The following is a 26,411-nucleotide window of genomic DNA, read 5'->3' as shown; positions in this document are numbered from 1 at the left end:
TTCTGTGTGACACTGTGTGAGAGAGAGGGACAAAGACAGTGAGTGTGTGAGTGAGAGTGTATGTGGCAGACAGAGAATGAGTGACTGCGTGTGTGGTGTGAGGAACTCCCTTGCAGCCAGGCATGTGCAGCGACCCTCCTCTCCCCGTGTTCCCCCTGCAGCCACCCATGTCCAGCATCCCCCTGCAGCCACCCATGCTCATCAACCCTCCTCTCCCCCTGCTGCGTCCTTCCTGTCTCCCCTGCTCCCCCTGCAGCCACCCATGTGGTCTCAGGCCCCCCCCCCTCAGCATCCCTCCTGTCCCCCTGCAGGCACGCATGTGCAGCGTCCCTCCTCTCTCCCCTGTCCCCCCTGCAGCCAGCCATGTCCAGCGACCCTTCTGTCCCCCTGCCCCCCCTGCAGCTACCCATGTCCAGCGACCCTCCTCTCCTGTGTAGCCACCCATGTCTGAGGACACTCCTCTCCTTTTTCCCTGTTCCTCCCCTGTGGCCAGCCATGTCCATCGACCCACCTGTCCCCCCTGATGACCACCAACCCTTCTGTCCCCATGCCCGCCCTGCAGTATCCGTCCTGTATCCCCTGTCCCCCTTGCAGGCACCCATGTGATGTGTGGAGCCCCATCCCTATCTCCCTGTTCCCTGCCCCCCCTGCAGCCACCCATGTGCAGCGACCCTCCCCTCCCCTCCCCCTGCTTCCTTCCAGCCACCCATGTCCAGCGAGACCCCCCCTTCCCCCCCCAGCCGGTGCAGCACCCAAAGAAAGCCCCTTGTCCCACCCTTCGCGCATCACCCGACTCCCCCACCGTGGCACATCACCAAGCCCCTCCCCCCTCATCAACCCCCTCGCCACCCGCAACCGCTAATACAAACTGTTTCCGGCAGCTGCTGCTTCTGCTATTCAGCAGCAGCAGCCCGTAAATAAAGAAAACCAAAAAAAAAAATCCTCCTAAAACGCACCTCCGTTGAGAAGCATCTCACATTGGCTGAAGTCTCAGCATGCGCTCCTCCTCTCCCCTCTGACGTCTCGGTGTTTCTCCGGGTCTTCCGGCAGGGGCACTGACGTTGAGGGGAGAGGAGGAGCAGCTGCAGAGACGTCAGCCAATGTGAGATGGTTCTCCACAGAGGTGCGTTTTAGGAGGTTGCTTTTTTGTTTGTTTGTTTGTTTTCTTTATGTACGGGCTGCTGCTGCTGAATAGAAGCAGCAGCAGCCGCTGGACAGAGTTTGCATTAGCGGTCGCGGGTGGCGAAGCGGTCGATGTGGGGGGGGGGGCTTGGTGAAGCGGCAGGGGAGGGGTTGGGTGATGCGGCAAGGAGGGAAGGGGGGTAGGGGCTTTCTGATGCTCCGTTACACGGGTTGTTGTGGCGATGCAGCGGGGGGGGGCACTTAGAGGTGCACCGTCGAGGCTGTTTGTGTGTGTGTGTTTCTGTGTTTATATGTGTGTGTGTTTTTATGTGTGTGTGTTTGTGTTTGCGTTTGTTTGTGTGTGTGTTTGTGTGCGTGTTTGTGTGTGTGTGTGTTTATGTGTGTGTGTGTGTTTGTGTTTGTGTGTGTGTATGTGTTTGTTTGTGTGTGTGTGGGGGGGGGTTGCGGGTGGCTTTTGTGGTCATGTGGTTGGGGAGTTTGCCAGCAGTCTGTAGCGATTCCTAGGCAGGGGGAGGAGTACGGAAACACTCCCCCTGCCTGGGTCGTTGTTTGTTGGAGGGGGTTGCCAGTTGGTAGGGGTGCCTTTATGGATCCCTTTACTCTCTGTGTTCCGCCCTCGAGGGCGGGTGTTCTTAATCTACCCCTCTGTGTACCCCCGTGGGATCCTTCCACACGGAGGTATACAGAGGGTCTGTTCTTCTATGATCTTGTGGACCGCCTCCCTGAATTCCTGTGAGACCCCTTCCCATGGGTATCGCTGTTGGGGAGGCATCAGAAGGCGCAGTTCAAGTCTAATTCCCATGACCACAGTTTTCTGTCTTTTTGGGTCTAAATGAATCTTTGGCCATTTATGTTCCCACATAAATTCTATGAAAAGTCTATAAAACTGTTTCAGTGAGAAATCTTACTTGTGTATGGAGTATTTTGTAGAACAAATGACAGGTATAGAATAAATAGAAATAAAGACAGAGATAGTTTACAGAAATAAGATTTTTATTCTTACCAAAATCAAGTCTTCAATTCGGTACATTCATCAGACAGATTTTAGGTTCAACTGCACAGAGCTCTGCCGTCGGAGAAGCGTTGGGGAAAGTTCCAACAATCTGCCTAATTCTCATCTCTTTTATAGGCGCAGGTCTCAATACAAGTCAATGGCAAGACACTTTTTTTCCTTAATATTGCACAACCTCTGAATCATACTTTTCTACCGGTCAGGTGCCCATTTGTACCCACCTCTCCTTTCCGTTTTAGCTATTGCAAGTTATTGTGCAATTTCCCTTTTTGTAAACAACTCTTTTTTTTTTCCTCTTTTTTTTTTTCCCTTTTATAAAGATATCTTAATATGGACATATCAGTGTCATTTCATCTTGTAATCTGGGTGCCATCTTATAGAAAGACAAACTCCATTTTAAAAACCAAACTTTATCCATTTTTGTCCATTATTCCTACATCATAGGTGCTACATTCAATTTGAAAGTTGTACCAGGTTTTGTTAAGACTCATCATGCAGTCCTGCTTTTGCAGGTTCTCAACTATAAGGCCATTAGCTGGTTATCAGGCCTAGTCAGGGCTTCTCAGCTGGTTAAAGCCGTGTAACTTGGCCTACCACTATTCCAGTGGATAGGTCTCAAGCTAGAACACATATTAACTTGCAGGAAAAGCACGTCCTCGCGCAGCCAGTCATAGATTTTTAAACCTAGCTGGTATTTTTACAGCCTGAGTCCTAAAATCTGGCCTGGGCATCCAGTGAGGGCCTCTTGCTGTACTATAATTATACATTCCCCACTTGTCACCCCAGCAGCTGGGGGTGACACAAAACTAGTTTGTCACTATCTATTCCAGAAGGTGCCAAACTATCAAACGAAAGGACGAGTTTTGCTCTTATGGATTGCTAGCAGATATTATGCAAGACAGGAAACTTCATTCTCAGGTGGTATATTTTTGGGCATATGGAATTCCCTTTATATTACCCAACCACTTGGGCCTTAATCCTGATGTTACCCCTCTTGAGGTAATAGCAATTTCAGGTGGATCATACTAATAAACACTTTCAGGTCTTTCTATGACTTCTATTGTATCTGCTGCATAGTGCATGGGGAGATAATCTAATGTATGTATCTCAGTGGTCCTTGGAAGGATTAGTGGTTTTGATTAAGCATTGTTATGGTGGCTCAACAAATATATGGTTAGCACTCAGATTGCAGGCTGTTTTAGGTTGTAGGTATTCAGAATCCTTAAACAGGTCGGAATGCCTGGACCTTACTATTACTCATCATTAGCATCCAATCATGAGCACTAAAAAGTGGATAGCAAGTATGAGGTTGCCTCATACAGCAAAAAGGGTCAATCCTAGGAAAATTTATATTAACAAAGGTCATGCATGGATTTTGACATATGCATAATGACCTGGAAGTATGGGAAGCATTTTATATCTATCCGTTACCCCACTTGGAGCCTAGTCAAACCTACAGAAAGACATGCAGCTTAAGTAAGCCTACACCAAAGTTAAACAATTGCATAACTGGTTGATACTAACAGGGTTTACACCTACATTATGATATCTTAGCCAGTATTAGGGTTTGATGTTACCCCTGTATCTGAGCAATATCAACTTCAATTTAAATTACATAAACAGAAATAACGGGGAAACTCTTAGAAAAACAATTAGAACAATAAAGGAAATAATAGGAAAATAAAAATAAAACCTTTTCAATATATAGACAGGATTACTGCTAAACTGAAAATAAAACAAAATATGAATCTATAATGTCCATAAACAGCAACAGTAAATCTCAAATTAAGTATCCGTTCTGAATTCTCTTTCATCGATCATGGTTGAGGCAGTGGAAGCGCTGAAAAATCTGGACGGAGATCTGGGTTTTCAGGCTGGCCTGCTGAAGGAAGTGGCCGGTCTTGAGATGGTTAGGCTGGTAACATCTGGTTCTGCGGCTGAGTAAACCCGTATATCTTTCACATGGACCCAAGACTTGTGATCCAGTAGTTTGCAAGGTGTAAAGATTATTGCCACAACCTTGGGGGATCTAACATCATTTGGGCCTGGATAGATCTTGAAGACGTACTTGTGGTGTACAAACTTGGATCTTTCCATGTCTTTATTCTAGGCATGCACCATCATAATCAGTCCATCAAGAGTCAGAGGCTGGCAAAGGAATAAGCAAAATAACTGTATGCCTGAATGATACATTGCTATATCTTGGTGGGCATAATCAGTGTGAACTGAATAAGCAAAAATAATATATAGATGTCAAGAGACATGAAAGACAATGTAAACATGGAGAAAACAGTGCTAATTAAGTGCAAAAGCAAAAGGGAAACCATAAGGGTACAATAACGAAAAGCCAATTTACATAAATAGCAATAGTATATGTGAAATTATATCTCCTGATTAGTAGGGGTCAACTGCAACCCTCTTAATACTAGGAATTGGGATTTGCATAATAAGTACATAAGTACATAAGTAGTGCCATACTGGGAAAGACCAAAGGTCCATCTAGCCCAGCATCCTGTCACCGACAGTGGCCAATCCAGGTCAAGGGCACCTGGCACGCTCCCCAAACGTAAAAACATTCCAGACAAGTTATACCTAAAAATTAGGAATTTTTCCAGTCCATTTAATAGCGGTCTATGGACTTGTCCTTTAGGAATCTATCTAACCCCTTTTTAAACTCCGTCAAGCTAACCGCCCGTACCACGTTCTCCGGCAATGAATTCCAGAGTCTAATTACACGTTGGGTGAAGAAAAATATATCCCCACTTCTGGCTTGCATAATGTGCAAGACAGATTGGTAATTATTACGAAGAGATGATCCAATAACAATGGTAAAGTTTATGGAACAAAAGAAAAGAGTACAAAAAAACTAACAAAAAATTGATTGTTCGAGTTATTGATGTATGGAGGGGCAGGAATATGGTGAACAAAAATAGGCAAAAGGCACGGATAATGCGTTGCAATCTACGGCCAGTAGGTATGGAATCTTCACCTGCGAGGACTACCATTCACCAAGGGTTGGGCCCTCAGCTGCAGGAGGCCAGCAGGACTTACGAGCTAGATGATTCAGAAAGAAGGGTAAAGGCCAAAGCTTCTTGCAACTCCGGTAAGTGGAGAGCCTGTCTCTTTCGCTCATGGACCAATTGATGCATCTGTTGAAACTCACGCTCAATAATGTCTCGTATCTCACACCGGGTAATGTAGGGGTCTGTGCATCTGTCCTTTAATCTAGCGATTCTTTGCTGCAACATAGCCTTCAGATCAGATATATTATCGGGTAGCTCTTCTTTGCTAGCAGTCGTCTCCTCGGTGAGGGATGTCAACGGAATTCCTGTATCCATCTGGGGAAAGGCAAAACTTAAACAGACCAGTAGTGCAATTTATGTGGTAAATTTATTGAAAGAAGTCATAATGCTAGCAGGAGTCATGAAGAACCATTGCGTAAATACAAGAATTAGAAAACGAGCCTATTTCAGACAAGGGGTTAGGAGGCGAGTCGTGGGTATAAATGGGGGCCAGGAAGGAGGCAGGGTAAGAAACAAAGCATCGAGAATGAAAAAAAACCAAACAACAACAACAACAAAAAATTTAGAAAACCACCCTGAAGGGTGTAAGGTAAAAATAGGCTTACAAAAAAAAACAAAATAAAAAATAAAAAATAAAAATAAAACAAAATATTATACATCTGAATTGCAGCAAGGCATATTCAGATGGCAATGCAAGAAAAAGAGAGACATGGTGAGTTGGATGGCTTCACCACCCTGAACTTACGAACTGTTTAGGGATTTTGCAGATGGCTTCAGCAGGTTGTCTTCAGAATGTTGAGGTAGCGTTTTATGTACAGATGGGGCGTGGCTGAGGGCGGGTCTATGAGTGAGGGTGACTGGTCCTAGCCTATGAAGACTACAGGATTTTTGTGCTTCTCTGCCTTGGAGTGAGCTTCGGAACGTTCAAGGTGGGATTTATTAATATAGATTATTTGACTGGTACAACCAATACTTTGTGGGATAATTTCTTTGATTGGAATATTGACGTAAAATAATATAGGGCCTGATTTACTCATACTTTTCCTATTCTGTGTCTATGGAGAAAAAGTTTATTGGTTGATATTCAAAATGATTTAACTGGCCAGAATCGGTCACTGACTGGTTAAATTGCTTATTCGGGGCTATCCACTAATTTTCAGTTGCATGTAACTGGCTATCACCACTGAAAATTAGCGTCTAAGTGAAAGCTGGCTATTTTGGGGGCATTCTAGGGGTGGAGTCGACACTTGATCAGTTAAGTGGCAATATTTGGCACTTAATTGGTCAGGGTAACCACATAAATGGGACCGCACTATTTTTATGCAGCAACCCATGGCCGGTTAAGGTCTGAATATGGAATTAACTGGCCATGTGTTAGGCAGTGCCATATAAACTGAATATTCAATACCAAAATCTGGATATAATCCGGCATTGAATATCTGGAAATAATGCCAGCAGCGGTCAGCAAAATACTCACCACCAGCTGAATTTTGACCCCTTAGCAGTGGCATAGCAAGGGCGGGGCGGTGGAGGCGGTCTTATTTCTTACAGCTAGCGGTTTCGTCAAGATATCAGCAATCATTTGGTCAGTTTGTTTATATTGCAAACTTATTACTCCTTGCCTTGACAATTCTCTGACATTATGGAATTTTGTTGCAATATGTTTTGTTCTAGACTGTACCCTGTCATTTATTGACAACCTTATACAGCTTTGATTGTCTTCAAAAATCTGTATCGGTCTCTGCTGTTCTAAATCGAAATCTGTACACAGTTTTTCTATCCACATTAGTTCACACATGCTTCAGACACAGCAACATATTCTGCTTCTGTGGATGATAAACTTACAATGGTTTGTTTATGACTTGCCCATGAAATAGATGTTTTTCCATACATAAACACATACCCACTTGTGGATTTGTAATCTGAATGATCTCCAGCCCAATCAGAATCACAGTAACAAATCAATTTCTGATTACTATTTACCGGAATCACCAATTTACAGTCAATTGTACCTTTCAAATATCTTACCACTCTTTTTACAGCAGTCCAGTCAGTCTTAGTAGGCTTATTCACTCTTCTACTTAAAATTCCTACAGCATTAGCTATATCAACTCTGTAAGTGGTAGTTAGATACAAAAGTTTTCCTATTGCAGATCTGTATAGAATGTTATCTGGTAATGGTTCCCTTTCAGTTTCATCCCTCTGAAAATCTGTGGTCATAGGTGAACCTACTGAGTGTGCTTCCTGCATACCCATACTTTCAATAAGATCATTAATCTTTTGTTTCTGACTTATTAAATAAGAACCATCTTTCTGTTTTTCAATATTCATACCTAAATAGTATGACACATTTCCAAGTTCAGTTATTTCAACATTCTGATTTAAACACTTTACAATGTCTTTATACTCTTTTTCACTTTCACTTGCTATAAGCAAATCATCTACAAATGCTAAAATGTACACACAATGACCTTCCTTTTGTCTAGTATACAAGCATTTATCTGCTTCTCCTTGCTTAACATTTCATGCATTTTCTCATTCCAGCATTTTGCACTTTGCTTTAAACCATATAAACCTTTGTTCAGTTTACACACTAAATGACTGTTATTTGTATCTATGAAACCTTCTGGTTGTTTCATATACAAGTCTTCACATATATATCCATGAAGAAATGCTGTTTTAACATCTATGTGTTTCACTTGCATTTTCTTTGATGCAGCTATGCTTAGGAGAGTTCTGATTGTTGTGTGTTTCACTACTGGTGCAAATACTTCATCATAATCTTCACAATATTTTTGAAGATAACCTTTTGCTACCAGTCTGGCTTTATATCTTTCTACTTGTCCTTGTGCATTTCTTTTCAACTTAAATACCCACTTGCATCCTATGGCCTTTTTGCCATGGGGTAATTCAGTTAAGTTTCATCTTGTGCAGCTTTTTTCCATTCTTCTGCTTCTTTTTCAGACATTTGATCAATTTCATCCCAAGTTAAAGGTTCTTGTGCATCATCAGAAGTTGTTAAATAAGATAGTCTTTGGGGTGGATTACCTCGATTTTCTCTGGATGAGCGTCTGACATTTTGTTGGTCTGACCTCTCCGTGTCATCTGAGATCGAGATTCTATCTCCAATCATTTCCCTTTCATCAGTGGTACTGTCTTCAGTATAAACACTTTCTGTATCTATTTCATTTTCCTGTTCCTCATTAGAATCAGAAAAATTATTATCAGACAATTCTGGTATGTTAGTGTTTATAATCACCGGGATATTGATTATTGGTTTATTTTCATATTCTGGATGATAAGGTTCATTTGGAATTTTCCAGTCTTTATCAATTTTTTTATTTTCATCAAAATATGTGATGTGTTTTACACCAACAAATCCAGTGTTTAGATTCAGAATTCTATAACCTTTGTGACCTGAATCATAGCCCACTAGAATTCCTTTTTCTGTTGTGGAATCCAGCTTATGTCTCTTCTGTTTCGGCACATGAGCATATGCTGTACTTCCAAATATTCTTATATGTGACAGATTTGGTTTTTTACTATGCCACATTTCATGTGGGGTGCGATCAGTCCCTTTTGTAGGTAGTCTGTTCTGTAGGTATACTGCTGTGAGAATTGCTTCTCCCCATAATCTCTTTGGAAGATTACTATCAGATAGCATACATCTTGTCATTTCTACAAGTGATCTGAACTTTCTTTCAGCTACAGAATTTTGTTCTGGTGTATATGCAACTGTCTTTATGTGCTGAATACCTTCTTGTTCTAGAAATGTTTGTATAGTATGTGAAGTAAACTCACCACCGTTGTCAGTCTGTAGAATCTTTGGTTTTTTATCAAATTTATTGCTTACCAAGGCTACAAACTTCTTTAACATATCAGCAACTTGATTCTTTTCTTTTAATAGATAGGCCATACAGTATCTAGAGAAATCATCCACAAATATTAATGCATATTTGTTATTCCCTAGTGATGGAATATTAAATGGTCCACATAAGTCACTATGTATCAAGTCCAGTATTTTACTACTTCTTTTTCCTTTATATGATGGAAATGAGGGTCTTACCCCCTTTTGAGTAATACAATCTATGCATTTTTTCCATCTTACCATTACTGGCACTTATTTTTATGCCTGTTGCAAGTTGCTTACTTTGCAGCTCCAAGATCACCTTTGGATCTCTGTGTCCCATTCGACGATGCCAGGTCTCAAGATTACATTCTGTATTCTTCTTTGTTTTTATAAGATGTGATGATTCACCTGTAATGTTTAACTTATAGACATTGTTATTCATATAACCTTCAGCATAAATTTCATTACCATCAGAAATGGTACATTTACTATTTTCAAAATGAATTGAAAAACCTTTCTTGTCTAATGCTGATACACTGAGCATATTACAAACTGCTCGTGGAACATATAAGACATCTTTTACAAGAGTTTTTTTGACTCCGTCTGGTACTATGCATTTTAAATGTCCATTTCCTTTTGCTTTGATCATTGTTGAGCCAGCATTTGCTGTGTGAAGACTACCATCTTCTGGTCTCATATCTGTGAAAAATTCTTTATTATTGGTTATATGTTTTGTGCTGCCAGAATCTAATATCCAACTATTTTTATCTGAAGTGTTCTTCATTATATTAAAAGATTTTTCTGTCATTATACAGCTCTTATTCTTACTGTTGTCATGGTCATAATTTCTTCTTTGACCATGCTTATTCTCCATTGGCTTAAATGAGCTAGAAGGGGTGTGGTTTTTCTTGTTACAGTATTTTGATACATGTCCCTCTTTACCACATGACTAGCAAATCAGCTTGTTTCTGAGCAGGCTTTTTTCATTATAGCTCCGCCTCCTACTATGCATCGCTGAGAAAAATGTTTCATTCTGGTTAATCTCTCTTGGTGAACAGATCTCCTCTGTTATAATACATTCTTGTCTAAGATTAGAGACAGCCTGTTCAAAAGATTGTCCTTCAATTGCTTCATTCACTGTCCTGAATACTTCAAAACTTTTAGACAGAGATGTAAACATAAAAGCTCTCTTTAAAGCATCGCAGATAGGTATACCCGATAATTCTAGCTTCTTAAATAATGACATTAAATGTGTTATATGATCATTACATTTTTTCTTGTCATTCAACTTCAATTGAATTATTTCTGATAACCATATAGGCTGTTGTTTTGTATATGAAGTACCATACATGGTTTTCAATTTTTGCAATATTTCTTTTGAGGTGTCTGTTCCATCAATCAATATTGCCTGTTTCTCTGTCAGAGCTTCATATAGCATACTTTTGACATAACAGTCTGCAGTATTCCATTCTTCAAAATTGTCAGCATTTCTTACTTGATCCAAACATATATTTAGCTTCTTTGCTTCAATAATACATTTAAATCTCATCTCCCACTGAATATAGTTATATTCATTCAGTTGAGGCACTTTGAGAGAACATAGTAATGGTGCAGCTGCCATCTTGGCTTTTGTGTGGAGAGATTTAAAAAAAATTCTTAATGTTTTCTTTTTTTTTTTTTTTTTTAGTGGCCTGGGCCCATAACCCAATATGATGGGGAGAAATGAAAAAATAGACTTTTACTTCAGCAGATTTAGCCCATACGCAGCAGAGCTTTAGAAGTGTTAACTCCCATTTTTTTATTCATTTGTTCTCTCTCTCTCTCTCTCTCTCACACAGACTCTTGAATAAAAGATTCAATTACTCTCTCTTCTTTAACTTCCAAACAAAAATGATGTTTACTTAGTTTCTTCAGATAACTATTTACATCATACTTGCAGTAGACATGGTAAAACTACTGAATACAAAATTCTGTCAGTTGGTTATCGTACAGCTTGAAGAGAGATTGCTAACACCATCTTATGCTGACACAGACTGACTCACTCTCAGAGCAACTAGAGTGACTCAGACACACCCACAAGACATTACACTATATCCAATGACATCATAGCTCATAGAATTGTTGACAGTTAATGCATGCAGCACTTGTCTTTCACATATTCCTACAAAATTGACCTCTATTGGCTCAATATTCAGTCCATAGTGGTATGTGGCATGATCAAATACATGCTAGTCAATTCCCTGTCTCACTGTCCATGTTTGCTAAAAAAAAAAAAAAATCTGCCAGCAAAAGAGGAATTATAATTATTTTGTTTGCTTACCACCAGGCAGATGATAGGGATCATGATGTTGCGAACTCTGTCATTGTGCTGGAGTGCCCAGAAGGAGTTATTGGCACAGGCTGCCAACCCCTCCTCTAGATATACCACAAATGTTTTGGCATTGACACATAAATAGGAGGAGGAGTCCACTACTTTTAATGGACCAAACCACATAAAAGGACCAGCTGGAAGATAAAAAGCAAATAGCATAAGAAGTGAGGCTCTGTGATATAGAGTAACACTGGTGGTAATGACCTGGTCTATGTAATATACTGCCTGGAAGAGTGAAGGAGAAGAGTGGCCCAACAAAAGAAAGAAGGGCAGTTTTGAAAGTGAAAAAGGAGGTTGAGTACTCTCAGGAGTATAGAAGAAGAGCTGAACAAAAGTCCAGGCTGAACAAACCCCTGGACTTGAACAATGAGGTGGTGAATTGCGTACCCTGCTGGTTGTTCTGATTATGATGGTGCACTCTTTTGTGATAACAATATGCCATTACCAGATTCACTGAGCTATTTTCTCCTCCTAAGGGGAACTAGCTTGTGAATGACCAATCAGGAAGAAATGAGACAATCCCGTGGAAGAGAATGTGATGTAGAAAAATCAACAGAATGTATTTAACCTGATGTGTTCTATTTTGTTTGAGGGGCTACGAGGCTTAACCTAGTCCTACATTATGTGTAGTCAGAGCTGGGCTACAAGGCTTAACCTGGCCCTACATTATGTGTAGTTAGAGCTCAAATAGAATTAGCATTGGGGAGTGATTTTATAAGCAACATCTGAATGAATTCCTTTGTCATTTGAATATGGTGTCTTTGGAAGTTTTGTGTAACTAATACATTTAGAAAAGCTGAATTGCCAAGATTACTAAAAGAGAGAATGTCTCTAATTGCTGTATTACCAAGAGAAATAAGCATATGATATTTTTAAGCTAAAATGGTCAATGCAAAAATGCTGAGAGTGTGTCTTTTAGCACTGTTTTTTTCATTGCAGGAGGATTCCAGGCTGGCAGTGCTTTCTTTGGTGACATCAGTGAGGTTAACCTGTGGGACAGTGCACTACCTGCACAGTATGTGAAGCTGCTTGCAGTTTCCAAAACACGCTGGAAGTTTCCTGGGAATGTGGTGAAGTGGAATGCATTTGCAGACAAGGTGACAGGAGCAGTGAAGAAGATCCTGCCAGGAGAGAAAGACAGTAAGCGAATCATGGCTGCTGGGAATCCCAACATTTCACAGGCCAAAACAGACAAGATACAAGCACGCCAGCTATATAACTTTAAATGGAAAAGTTATACATTTAAAGTCATATATACGTTCATCAGAAAGTTACACTTATAATTTTAAATGGATAATCTACTATTAGACTATATGTAGACTTGTATATATGTATAATGCGATATCTTATTTTCCTTAATTTTTTTATTTGATTTTTTATTTTTATTTTCTTTTCAAAAAATGGAGAAAAAAGACCTCATCAGTCCCAGCATGACGATGATATTATTCAATTTCTCAATCGATTTAATCGTCTGCTTGTTCTAGGACTCCATTATAATCCTCGGTCTTAAAAAACTCCACTTCTCTTTTAATGCTAATAAAGTTATTCAATTTCAATGCTCAATTTCAATATTATAATCGTGATTGTTTTCAACAACGAATTCAACACTAATGTTACTTAGCTTTTTACTCTGCCCTACGGGGCTCTCCGTTTCGCTATATATTATGTTATGTGCTTCATCAGTATCAGGCTTATACCACGGTCTGTGAGCCCCTGTGCCAAACAACGTCTGGCAGCCAGACAGTTCTGATCTTACCTGAAGAATCAGGACTGGAACCTCCAAGGAGGACAGGGCTGGACGCAGGATGTGCAGTAGGCAGATGACAACCAGCAAATCCCAGGGCCAACCAAAGGCTCGCGGCAGGTAGCAAAGTCCAGGTCCAAAAACAGAGGTTCAAGGCGGGCGGCAGGCAAAAGCAAAGTCCAGGTCCAAACAGAGGTTCAAGGCAGGCGGCAGGCAAAAGCAAAGTCCAAACAGAGGTTCTAGGCAGGCGGCAGGCAAAAGCAAAGTCCAGGTCCAAACAGAGGTTCTAGGCAGGCGGCAGGCAAAAGCAAAGTCCAGGTCCAAACAGAGGTTCAAGGCAGGCGGCAGGCAAAAGCAAAGTCCAGGTCCAAACAGAGGTTCTAGGCAGGCGGCAGGCAAAAGCAAAGTCCAGGTCCAAACAGAGGTTCAAGGCAGGCGGCAGGCAAAAACAAAGTCCAGGTCCAAACAGAGGTTCTAGGCAGGCGGCAGGCAAAAGCAAAGTCCAGGTCCAAACAGAGGTTCAAGGCAGGCGGCAGGCAAAAGCAAAGTCCAGGTCCAAACAGAGGTTCAAGGCAGGCGGCAGGCAAAAGCAAAGTCCAGGTCCAAACAGAGGTTCTAGGCAGGCGGCAGGCAAAAGCAAAGTCCAGGTCCAAACAGAGGTTCTAGGCAGGCGGCAGGCAGAAGCAAAGTCCAGGTCCAGTCAGGGTTCGAGGCAGGTACTCAATCCAAAAACACAGAACTCAGGAATCCACACTAGCAGAAGCCGAAGCAAAGAGTTCTGCCAGAGTCTGACTTAAGTAGCCCACTCCATCAGGGAAACAAACATCAGCTGTCCGGAAGGCGTGGCCAACAACCAGCCCAAGAGCTCTGGATAGGCTGGTCACAAAGAGCTGGCGGAGTCTAGCCGCGACCAGCCAATCCGAGCCCAGAAGAGGCGTTCCTCATGCTCCTGGGTCCCGCACCCGGAAGAGACTCTCCAGCTAGTGAGCGCCAGCCATTTTGGCAGCGCCGGCGCTCTCCAGCCGCTACCCGCTCCATAGCGGCGGACCGGAGCTGTCCAAGAGGCAGACGAGACTCCCCCACCATGCCGCCCGTAGCCGGCGATACCCCGCTCTCTCCTGCTCGTGGAGCGAGGCATCCCAGCAGGCAGAGCGGCACAGGTAAGGGATGTGACAGTACCCCCCCCCCCCCCGTAAGCCCCCCTCCTCCGTCTCGGCCCTGGTTTTTTAGGGTAACGAGAGTGGAACTCGTGCAATAACTCAGGGGCATGGATATTACCAACTGGCTCCCAGGAGTTATCCTCAGGACCAAAGTTCTTCCATGAGATCAAGTAAAACAATCGTCCTCTCTGGAGTCTAGAATCAAGAATCTCCTTTACCTCAAACTCAGGGTCCGGGTCAGAGTCTGGAACCAGAATCTTCTTTGGTGCAGGATGCCAGTGGGAAGTCCGAAAAGGCTTAAGTAGAGATACATGGAAAGCATTGTGAATGCGAAGATTACCAGGTAAGTGAAGGCGATAGACCACCGTCCCCACTCTAGATTGCACAGAAAATGGACCAATGAAGCGAGGAGCAAACTTAAGAGAGGGAAGACGCAGTTTGAGATACTTGGTGCTGAGCCATACTTTCTGTCCCGGCTGGAATACGGGAGCGGCACATCGAAGCCGGTCAGCAAACTGTTTATACCGTGCAGCAGCCCTTCCCAACTGCTGACGAACCACTCTCCAAGTGGCATGAATGGTGGTGAGGGTAGACCGGATCAGTGGAGAGACCTCAGTCACAGGAATCGGAGGCGGAAGACGAGGATGCCGTCCAAAAACAGTAAAGAAGGGTGATGTCCGAGAAGCAGAATGAAAGCTATTGTTGTAGGCAAACTCAGCCCAGGGCAGAAGATCAGTCCAATTATCTTGACGCGTATTAGTGAAGGCCCTGAGAAAGGCTTTAAGGGTCTGGTTCGTACGTTCTGCCATGCCGTTGGTCTGTGGATGATAAGCTGAAGAAAAATGTGTGGCAACCCCAAAGGCTGAGCATAAAGATCTCCAAAATCTAGAGGTGAATTGAGAACCTCTATCACTGATGATGCGTTGCGGTAGTCCATGTAACCGAAAAATGTGCTGGATAAACTGGGAGGCAAGCGCCGCCGCAGATGGCAGAGACCGCATGGGGACGAAGTGCGCCATGCGGGAAAAACGATCCACCACCACCCAGATGATCGTGTTGCCCTTGGAGCAAGGAAGATCAGTTATAAAGTCCATGGAGACCTCCTGCCAAGGTAGCTGGGGTACAGGCAACGGTTGAAGAAGACCCCACGGCTTGCCTGGCAAAGACTTGGTGCGGGCACAAGTAGGACATGTAGAGACAAACTGCCGAATCTCCTGAGCCATGTGCGGCCACCAAAAATAGCGGGAAATCAGATGATAAGTCTTACGAAACCCAAAATGTCCCGAAAAAGCAGCAGAATGACCCCACTGAAGAACCTTGCGACGAGACTGGGTAGGAACAGGAGTCTTAAGGCAGGCGGACGCCCCCACAGTAGGGGAAAGGCAAGCAGGATTGAGCATAGGATAGAGCTCCTCAGGCTCCTCTGGTACATCAAAAGCTCGGGAGAGAGCATCCGCCTGAACATTCTTCTCCGCGGGACGGAACACCAAGTGAAAGGTAAAACGAGCAAAAAACAGTGACCATCGGGCCTGCCGGGGATTCAGGCGTTTGGCATCTTGCAAATAAAGCAGGTTCTTGTGATCAGTGATGACAGTAATAGGATGAGCAGCCCCCTCCAGCAGATATCGCCACTCCTGAAAGGCGAGCTTCAGAGCCAGCAGCTCTCTGTCACCAATGGTATAATTACGCTCTGCCGGAGAAAACTTCTTAGAAAAAAAAAAACACGGGTGTCTCTTACCAGAAGGAGTCGTCTGAGACAGCACAGCCCCAACCCCCAAAGCAGAGGGATCCACTTCCACAATGAAAGGCTTCGTGACATCAGGACTACGGAGTACAGAAGCAGACAGGAAAGCCGCCTTCAAGGTAGAAAAAGCCTCCAGAGCAGCTGGAGACCAGTGCCGAACATCCGCACCCTTCCGAGTAAGGGCTGTCAAAGGAGCCGTGATGAGAGAATAATGGGGAATGAATTGTCTGTAGTAATTAGCAAATCCAAGGAAACGCTGCAGAGCCCGGAGACCTTGAGGACGAGGCCAGTCACGGATAGCCTGTAGTTTAGCAGGATCCATTTGTAATCCAACAGCAGAGATAATATGTCCCAAAAAAGGAATAGTGGATTGATGAAAAGCACATTTTTCCAATTTGGCAAACAGTCGGTGATCCCGGAGTCGTTGAAGGACTGTGCGCACATGTCTGGGATGATCCTGAGGAGAAGCAGAGAAGATCAGAATATCGTCCAAGTAAACAATGACGGAAGCATAAAGGAGATCTCGAAAAATGAAGTTGATAAAATCTTGAAACACCGCAGGAGCGTTACACAGACCAAAAGGCATGACACGATACTCAAAATGGCCTTCATGAGTATTGAACGCAGTCTTCCACTCGTCCCCCTGGCGGATACGAATCAAGTTGTAGGCCCCTCGGAGATCCAGTTTAGTAAAAATCACAGCTCCTTGGAGCCGATCAAAAAGCTCCGGGATAAGCGGAAGAGGGTAACGGTTCTTGACTGTGATGTTGTTAAGTCCTCGATAGTCAATGCAGGGTCGCAAGGACCCATCCTTTTTGGAGACAAAAAAAAAACCTGCTCTGGCAGGAGAAGAAGAAGGTCGAATGAACCCTTTACGAAGGTTCTCCCGAATGTAGTCCCGCATGGCTGCCGATTCGTCCCGGGACAGGGCATATAATCTTCCTCTAGGAGGCATCGTGTCTGGCAACAAATCAATGGGACAATCAAAAGGGCGATGGGGTGGGAGGGAATCCGCCTCCCGGGCATCAAAGACATCAGAAAAATCCTCATACTCCTTCGGAAGACAGGCCTCACAGGGATGAAGGACTCCAGGTAGAGCTGGCACTTTAGTAGGAGGAGGGTGCACTGGTGTCAGACAGGTCTCAAAACAACGCGTACTCCATTGACTGATCTCACCCAAAGGCCAGTCTATGCAGGGAGCATGCAGCCGCAACCAGGGTATACCTAAAATTACAGGATGAATGGCTTGAGGTAATATAAGAAACTGTATCTCCTCATGATGAAGAAGGCCCACCTGCATTTGAAGCGGAAGGGTGAGATGAGTAATCGGCTGGGGAAGAGTAGAACCATGAATGGAAGTCACCTGCAGAGCTGGTCTACAGGGAATAACCGGCCTTCCTAGTCCCTGAAGTAAGCTAGCATCAATAAAGTTGCCCCCTGCTCCTGAATCCAGCAAGGCTAGGGTATTTATTCTGAATTCTCGCCAAAGTAAGATAATCGGTACTGTCATTAAATTATCCGGAAGGGCTCCTGACTGACCCAAAACCACCCCCTCCACAAGGCTAGGGTCTAAGCATTTCCCGGCTTGTTGGGACACCCCTTCACAAAATGACCAGGTTTGCCACAATACATGCATAATTTATTGTCCCTCCGGTGGGCCCGCTCAACGGCTGATAGTCGGTGCCTGCCAATCACCATAGGTTCCTCAGATCCCTCCGCAGCCGGACCCGCAGCTCCCTGAGGAGAGACAGTACGTTGCCTCTGAGGGGAGATCCTTCGAGACGGACGAGAGGCACCCAGTTCTCGTGCCCGTTCCTGGAACCGGACATCTATCCGGATACATAGAGAGATTAGAGCATCCAAAGTACTAGGAATTTCACGGCCGGCTAACTCGTCCTTAATACGCCCACTCAAGCCTTGCCAGAAAATGGCCGTAAGAGCCTCTTGATTCCATTTAAGTTCTGCAGCCAAGGTGCGGAATCGAATAGCGTAGGCTCCTACCGAGCTGTTACCTTGCTGAATCCGTAGTAGCTCCCCTGCAGCAGAGGAGGGGCGTCCCGGAACATCAAATACCATGCGGAACCGGCGCAGGAATTCTCCAAGATCTGAGAGGAGAGGATCCTGTTGTTCCCAGAGTGGTGACGCCCATGCCAGGGCAGGACCAGAGAGTAACGAGATGATGTAGGTAATCTTTAATTTGTCCATAGGGAAAGAAGCAGGTTGCATGTCAAAGAGCATTTGACATTGGTTCAAAAATCCGCGGCATGCGGAAGGCGTCCCGTCAAACCGGGGAGGTTCGGGCAGACGAAAGGCAGGTTGAGAGGGAGATGACCTACTTGTCCCGGAAGATGGTCCTCGCTGCGCTGACATCTGTGAGCATACGTCTTGTAGTACCCCAGACAATCTGTTAAGCTGAGCCTGCTGTTGTTGCAGGGCTTGGGCCAAGTCAGTCAGATCCGGCTTATCTGGCGAGCTCATGGCTTCGGCTTTCTATCAGGCTTATACCACGGTCTGTGAGCCCCTGTGCCAAACAACGTCTGGCAGCCAGACAGTTCTGATCTTACCTGAAGAATCAGGACTGGAACCTCCAAGGAGGACAGGGCTGGACGCAGGATGTGCAGTAGGCAGATGACAACCGGCAAATCCCAGGGCCAACCAAAGGCTCGCGGCAGGTAGCAAAGTCCAGGTCCAAAAACAGAGGTTCAAGGCGGGCGGCAGGCAAAAGCAAAGTCCAGGTCCAAACAGAGGTTCAAGGCAGGCGGCAGGCAAAAGCAAAGTCCAGGTCCAAACAGAGGTTCTAGGCAGGCAGCAGGCAAAAGCAAAGTCCAGGTCCAAACAGAGGTTCAAGGCAGGCGGCAGGCAAAAGCAAAGTCCAGGTCCAAACAGAGGTTCTAGGCAGGCGGCAGGCAAAAGCAAAGTCCAGGTCCAAACAGAGGTTCAAGGCAGGCGGCAGGCAAAAGCAAAGTCCAGGTCCAAACAGAGGTTCTAGGCAGGCGGCAGGCAAAAGCAAAGTCCAGGTCCAAATAGAGGTTCAAGGCAGGCGGCAGGCAAAAGCAAAGTCCAGGTCCAAACAGAGGTTCAAGGCAGGCGGCAGGCAAAAGCAAAGTCCAGGTCCAAACAGAGGTTCTAGGCAGGCGGCAGGCAAAAGCAAAGTCCAGGTCCAAACAGAGGTTCTAGGCAGGCGGCAGGCAGAAGCAAAGTCCAGGTCCAGTCAGGGTTCGAGGCAGGTACTCAATCCAAAAACACAGAACTCAGGAATCCACACTAGCAGAAGCCGAAGCAAAGAGTTCTGCCAGAGTCTGACTTAAGTAACCCCCTCCATCAGGGAAACGAACATCAGCTGTCCGGAAGGCGTGGCCAACAACCAGCCCAAGAGCTCTGGATAGACTGGTCACAAAGAGCGGGCGGAGTCTAGCCGCGACCAGCCAATCCGAGCCCAGAAGAGGCGTTCCTCATGCTCCTGGGTCCCGCACCCGGAAGAGACTCTCCAGCTAGTGAGCGCCGGCGCTGCCAAAATGGCCGGCGCTCTCCAGCCGCTACCGCTCCATAGCGGCGGACCGGAGCCGTCCAAGAGGCAGACGAGACTCCCCCACCATGCCGCCCGTAGCCGGCGATACCCCGCTCTCTCCTGCTCGTGGAGCGAGGCATCCCAGCAGGCAGAGCGGCACAGGTAAGGGACGTGACAATCAGGGGGCCAAGTAACGAATGGCAAATCACAATTCACGATATCTATAATCAAACAAAAGGATATCACATCAATTTTCATATAAAAAGACTAGATGTTATACTTTTAAACAGATACAATATCTAACTACCAACCTTAGAACATGGCGTCTCCTACTCATATGACACCGGTAGTGAAAACTCTACCCGGAAGGAGTTGCTCTCATTTATAGTCTTGATTGACTTCAATCTAACCCTAATTGGGTCCATAATAACTCATTTCCCAATCTATTTACCTCAAAATTAGGATTTACAAAAATGTTTCAAAATTTGTTTCAAAGAATATCAAAAGATTCAAAGTGTATTTCAAAAAATTCAAAAAAATGCAGACCATTCTATTTGTGAATTGTCCTACTAATGGAGCGCCTTTTTTATTTAATTTAATACATGAACGATGTTCTGTAATGCGTTGGTGTAATCGACGCTTCGTTTTCCCAACGTAAATCTTTTGACAAGGGCATTTCAAAATGTATATGACATATGTCGATTGGCAATTAGTCTGAAACCGTAATTTGTAGACTTTACCGTCCACAGGATTCCTAAATTCAGTTAGTTCTTCTGTAATAATACAGAAGAAAAAGGACATACTTTTGATTCGCTGAGATGTTTTGTGTTAGATCATGTTCCATATAATTCATGTGGAGGAGATAGGAACAAAACACTTATTAGAAGGGAACAGAAGTGGATATATATTTTACAATCTTTAGAACCAAGAGGGTTGAATTCACAAATAGAATGGTCTGCATTTTTTTGAATTTTTTGAAATACACTTTGAATCTTTTGATATTCTTTGAAACAAATTTTGAAACATTTTTGTAAATCCTAATTTTGAGGTAAATAGATTGGGAAATGAGTTATTATGGACCCAATTAGGGTTAGATTGAAGTCAATCAAGACTATAAATGAGAGCAACTTCTTCCGGGTAGAGTTTTCACTACCGGTGTCATATGAGTAGGAGACGCCATGTTCTAAGGTTGGTAGTTAGATATTGTATCTGTTTAAAAGTATAACATCTAGTCTTTTTATATGAAAATTGATGTGATATCCTTTTGTTTGATTATAGATATCGTGAATTGTGATTTGCCATTCGTTACTTGGCCCCCTGATGAAGCACATAACATAATATATAGCGAAACGGAGAGCCCCGTAGGGCAGAGTAAAAAGCTAAGTAACATTAGTGTTGAATTCGTTGTTGAAAACAATCACGATTATAATATTGAAATTGAGCATTGAAATTGAATAACTTTATTAGCATTAAAAGAGAAGTGGAGTTTTTTAAGACCGAGGATTATAATGGAGTCCTAGAACAAGCAGACGATTAAATCGATTGAGAAATTGAATAATATCATCATCATGCTGGGACCGATGAGGTCTTTTTTCTCCATTTTTTGAAAAGAAAATAAAAATAAAAAATCAAATAAAAAAATTAAGGAAAATAAGATATCGCATTATACATATATACAAGTCTACATATAGTTTATGAGGATTCAGCTTGTTATTTGACTATACAGTTTAGTTTTGTTGAAATCGAGTCCAGAGTTTTTTTGTAATCTACTATTAGGCCATCCCTGCTTTTACATGTGAGAGGTGATTTTATGACAGGACACCCATGTGAAAAGTTAAAAAAGCACCTGTTTTATAAAAACAATATATACATTACATATGCATACATATCTGTGCCCCTGCTCTGCCAAAATTATATAGGGTGTACGTATAAGTATGTGTGATTTTGTTGATTTGTAAATGCAGATTACAGAGGAAGTAAATCACAAACTGCCTTCTGAAGCCCTTTCCTGGCTGGTGGACTATGATATTGATATTTAGCTTCTAAACCTATTGTCATGTGCAAATGTCTTGCTCTTCTTCTATACTCCTGAGAGTACTCAACCTCCTTTTTCACTTTCAAAACTGCCCTTCTTTCTTTTGTTGGGCCACTCTTCTCCTTCACTCTTCCAGGCAGTATATTACATAGACCAGGTCATTACCACCAGTGTTACTCTATATCACAGAGCCTCACTGCTTATGCTATTTGCTTTTTATCTTCCAGCTGGTCCTTTTATGTGGTTTGGTCCATTAAAAGTAGTGGACTCCTTCTCCTATTTATGTGTCAATGCCAAAACATTTGTGGTATATCTAGAGGAGGGGTTGGCAGCCTGTGCCAATAACTCCTTCTGGGCACTCCAGCACAATGACAGAGTTCGCAACATCATGATCCCTATCATCTGCCTGGTGGTAAGCAAACAAAATAATTACAATTCCTCTTTTGCTGGAAGATTTTTTTTTTTTTTTTAGCAAACATGGACAGTGAGACAGGGAATTGACTAGCATGCATTTGATCATGCCAGGTACCTGCCCACAATAATACAGCATTTCCTCATACTAGGGTTACCATATGTGCCAGAAAAAGGAGGACACATTGACCCAGACTGGCTTAATCTGTCCTCCTTTTTCTGGAGCCATATAGTAACCCTACCTCATACTGTGTTGTCAGTTAGGTTTAATAAATCCCACTGGAACTTAAGTATGTTGTTGTGACTAGTAAAGTACCCACACCAGGATATCAAAAGGGCAGTAAGCTCTGAGTAAACCCTCTGTACTCCAAAGTTCTCCTTCCACTTATTGTGGAAAGGCCCTTCCATAGCAAATTCTTCCTTTCATTCAAAATATAAATCATCACTTAGCAGATTCTCCAAACACCTCTTCCCTGGTCTCCCCTTACTAGTTTTCAAGTGTGTGGATCTTCTGAGATGTTATCATTCAAAATGGAGCTGGCTGACTCATGGCTTCCCTTTGGCCCTCACAACATTTTGAATGACGGCAACAGTGGGGCAAACGTGAATGGGGATTGCTCCTATCCCTGAGGGGACCCATGCACTTAAAAATTGGGCAAAAGGGGGGGGGGGAGATGGTTTGGCAGGCATTGTGTCATTGGTTTCCAAGACTGTGAGGAGAGGTAGGGGATGAGCTGAATATGCTAGGAGAGATGGCTTTCTACTGATAGTAAAATAGCAATATAGTAATGATGGCAGATAAAGACCTGCATGGTCCATCCAGTCTGCCCAACAAGGCGGTCAGAGCCACACTCACCACTCTGTGCTGGTTACAGTCATTTATGATTAAGCATTGGTTGGCAATTTGCCATCTTACCAACCACATATAGGCAGTTAAATATAATGCAGTCTGGGAGCAACATATGTTTAAACCAGCAATATTTTAACAGCATTTAACTTGCTAATTTCAACATAAAAATGTCTTCCCCTTCCCCCTTGAAATGCAAAGCACCCTCATTCATAGCATATGATATTAATATGATATAAAATATGTAAACTTGATCTTCATTTGTTTTTTTGCCATTTACAGGACACAGACTGTAGAAGTCTGCACGGCACTGGCCTTATTTCCTAACTACTGGAGTTGCCATCAAAGCCCACTCCAGCTCATCTGGATCTGTCTTTGACATTTATAAACTCAAAAATCCCTGGATGGAAAAAAATCCTCATTCAAAATATCAGAAACAACTGCAAACCCAGAATGAGTCAAACACTATATATAAATATGTGACCTAATTCTCAATGGAAGAAAAAGACCTCAGTAGTGGTTCAAATTTCCATGAACAGAAACTGGACACACCTTTCATAGGTTCAATCATTGGTCAAGAAACCTCCAAGCTGAATTATTTAAATTCACCAACACTTAATAATTTTTTATCTATATTTATCATCTCATATATTCATCTGTCACATTTTATATGACATTTATAAGACACAAACCATATAAGTCTGGCCAACACTAGCCTTAGTTCCCAACTCCTAGAATTGCTGAGTCTTCATATGCCTTTTACCATTTATGGGACACAGACCACATAAGTCTGTATGGCACTGGCCATGGTTCCCAACTATTGGACTTGCTGAATAGTCACCACTATTGTCCATTATAACATCTCAACAGGTATGTTTTTATTCTATCCACTTTCTATTTAAGGATCTTCTGTATTTAATCACATTATTTTAGAATTCCATCACTGTTTATGTCAACACTAGCTCTACTAGGAAGGCATTCCAAGCATCTACCACCCTCTCAGTGAAAAAGTATTTCCTGATGTCACTCTTTAAGTCTACCACCCTGCAATGTCAATTCATGTCCTCTTGTTCTACTGCTTCTCCATCTCTGGAAGAGATTTATTTGTATACTTAATACCCTTCAAGTACTTAAATGTCTGTATCATATCTCCTCATCCCTCCTTTCCTCTGTGGTATACATGCTCAGGTCTTTGTCTCTTCTCATATGTCTTTTGACACAATTCCATACCATTTTTGTTGCCTTCCTCTGAACTACTTCAAGTCTTTCTATGGCCTTAGAGAAATATGGCCTCCAAAACTGAACACAATACTCCAGGTGGGGCCTCACCAATGACTTATCTTGTTGGGAAGACTGGATGAACCATACAGGTCTTTATCTGCTGTCATCTACTATGTTACTATATGTTACTCGTACAGGGGCATCAACGCCTCCTTTTTTTCTGTTGGTTGTGCCTCTCTTGATACAGTCTAGCATTCTTCTGGCTATGGCCATTGCCTTGTCACATTGTTTCACTGCCTTAAGATCCTCAGATGCTATCACCCCAAGGTCCCTGTCCTGGTCTGTAAACCTCAGCTTCTTGCCCCTAGCACTTACAGCTTCTTTGGATTTCTACACCCCAGGTGCTTCATTTTGCACTTCTTCACATTAAATTTTAACTGCCAAACATTAGACTATTCTTCTAATTATTATAGATCCTGCCTCATGTTGTCCCCTGCCTCTGGGGTGTTCACTCTTGCAAATCTTGGTGTTACATTCTAAACCTTCAGCAATGTTGCTCACAAATATATTGACTAGAATTGCTCCCAGTACAGATCCCTGAGGCATGCTACTACTTACCTTGAGTAAATTCCATTTACCACCACTCTGTCATCGTTCGATCAGCCAATTTCTAATCCATCTGACTTCTTTGAATCCTAACTTCAGCCCACTGAGTTTATTTATGAGCCTTCTATGAGGAGCTGTTTTAAAGGCTTTTCTGAAATCTGAGTCAACTACATGTATCCCACGTCCTCAATCCAATTCTCTGGTCACCCAGTCAAAGAAAGCAACTATATTTATTTGGCACGATTTTCCATACATAAACCATGTTGCCTTGGATCTTGTAACCCACTGGATTCCAGAAAATTCATTATCTTTCCAACTAACAAAGTAAGACTTACTGGTCTGTAGTTCCCCACTTCTCTGTCCCCATTTTTGTGAAGAGGGATTACATCCACTCTTCTGAAATCCTGTGTAACCTCTCCTATCTCCAAGGATTTGTTAAACAAATGTTTAAGAGGATACGCCACAACCTCTCTGACTCCCTCAAAATACAGCCCTTGGCTTCATTCACTTTCAGTTTTCAAGTTGTTTATAAACGCTTTCTTCTGTGAAAGTTGCAATAGCTGCTCCATTCACATATGTATCTTTGTCAACCTACCAAGGTCTTTCTCCTGGATTTTCTTCTGTGAAGACACATCAGAAGTATTTGTTTAGCATGCCTGCTTTTTAACTCATCACTTTCCACAGCGAACACTCACAGCAACTTCCAGTCATACAATTCCATTTCTAGCCTTCCTCTTTTCACTAATATACCTGTAAAAAGTCTTGTCACCACTCTTAAAGTCTCTAGTCATTTGTTCTTCTGCCTGAGCTTTTGTCAGCTTTATTTCTCTCTTCGCTTTTTTTTTTTTGTAGGTTTATCCGGTATTCTTATCTGTGTTCCTCTACTTGTGTTGTTTTGTATTTATTTTTCAGCTAGTTGTTTGGAGAACCATATCAGTTGCTTTTGTTTATTATCCATAGAGATCTGTTGCTGTTTTTATAGCTCTTTTCAGCTTGAACCACTGACTTTCCACTTCTCTTATGTCCTCCCATCCTATCAGCTCTTTCTTTAGGTACTCCCACATGTTGCTAAAGTCAGCATGTTTTAAATCCATGACTTTAATTAATGTGTGCCTACACTCCACTTTAGCTCTTATATCAAACTATACCATGTAATGATCACTACTGCCCAGAAGGGCTGGGTAGTATCAAAGTACAGTTACTTTGTTACAATACTTTTACAATTTTTAGTACTTCACATAATGGGTTACATTTGTATTGCCATACTTTTTACTTGTTACATTGAAGCTGTACTTTAATACTTTGTAACAAAGGTTTTTTTTTTTTTTGGCAAATCATTTTCAAACAAACGTATTTACATTTGGCGAGCTCCAGAGCTGTCCTTGGGCAGGGGAGATCCGGGAAATTATAGACCAGTGAGTCTGACATTGGTGCCGTGGAAAACGGTAGAGGCTATTATCAAAAACAAAATTACAGAGCACATCCAAGGACATAGATTACTGAGACCAAGTCAGCACAGCTTTTGTGTGGGGAAATCTTGCCTGACCAATTTACTTCAATTCTTTGAAGGAGTAAATAAACATGTGGACAAAGGGGAGCTGGTTGATATTGTGTATCTGGATTTTCAAAAGGTGTTTGACAAGGTACCTCATGAAAGGCTACAGATGAAATTGTAGGGCCATGGGATAGGAGGAAATGTCCTATTGTGGATTAAAAACTGGTTGAAGGATAGGAAA

General features: G+C 42.9%; 1 protein-coding gene across 1 annotated transcript in view; it reads left to right on the top strand.

Moving 5' to 3' along the window:
- LOC115472509 overlaps positions 1–26,411 on the top strand; it is a 177,677-nt gene that overhangs the window by 81,431 nt on the left and 69,835 nt on the right. The window contains exons 4-5 of the mRNA XM_030206799.1: positions 12,339–12,539; positions 21,818–22,002. Of these exons, the coding sequence (XP_030062659.1) occupies positions 12,339–12,539; positions 21,818–22,002 (386 nt within the window). The remainder of the gene's footprint in view (positions 1–12,338; positions 12,540–21,817; positions 22,003–26,411) is intronic.

The sequence above is a fragment of the Microcaecilia unicolor genome, chromosome 6 (genome assembly GCF_901765095.1).
Source record: "Microcaecilia unicolor chromosome 6, aMicUni1.1, whole genome shotgun sequence".
Taxonomy (NCBI): Eukaryota; Metazoa; Chordata; class Amphibia; order Gymnophiona; family Siphonopidae; genus Microcaecilia; species Microcaecilia unicolor.
Note: the sequence above shows the minus strand (reverse complement) of the source record. Positions and strands in the feature narration are given on the sequence as shown.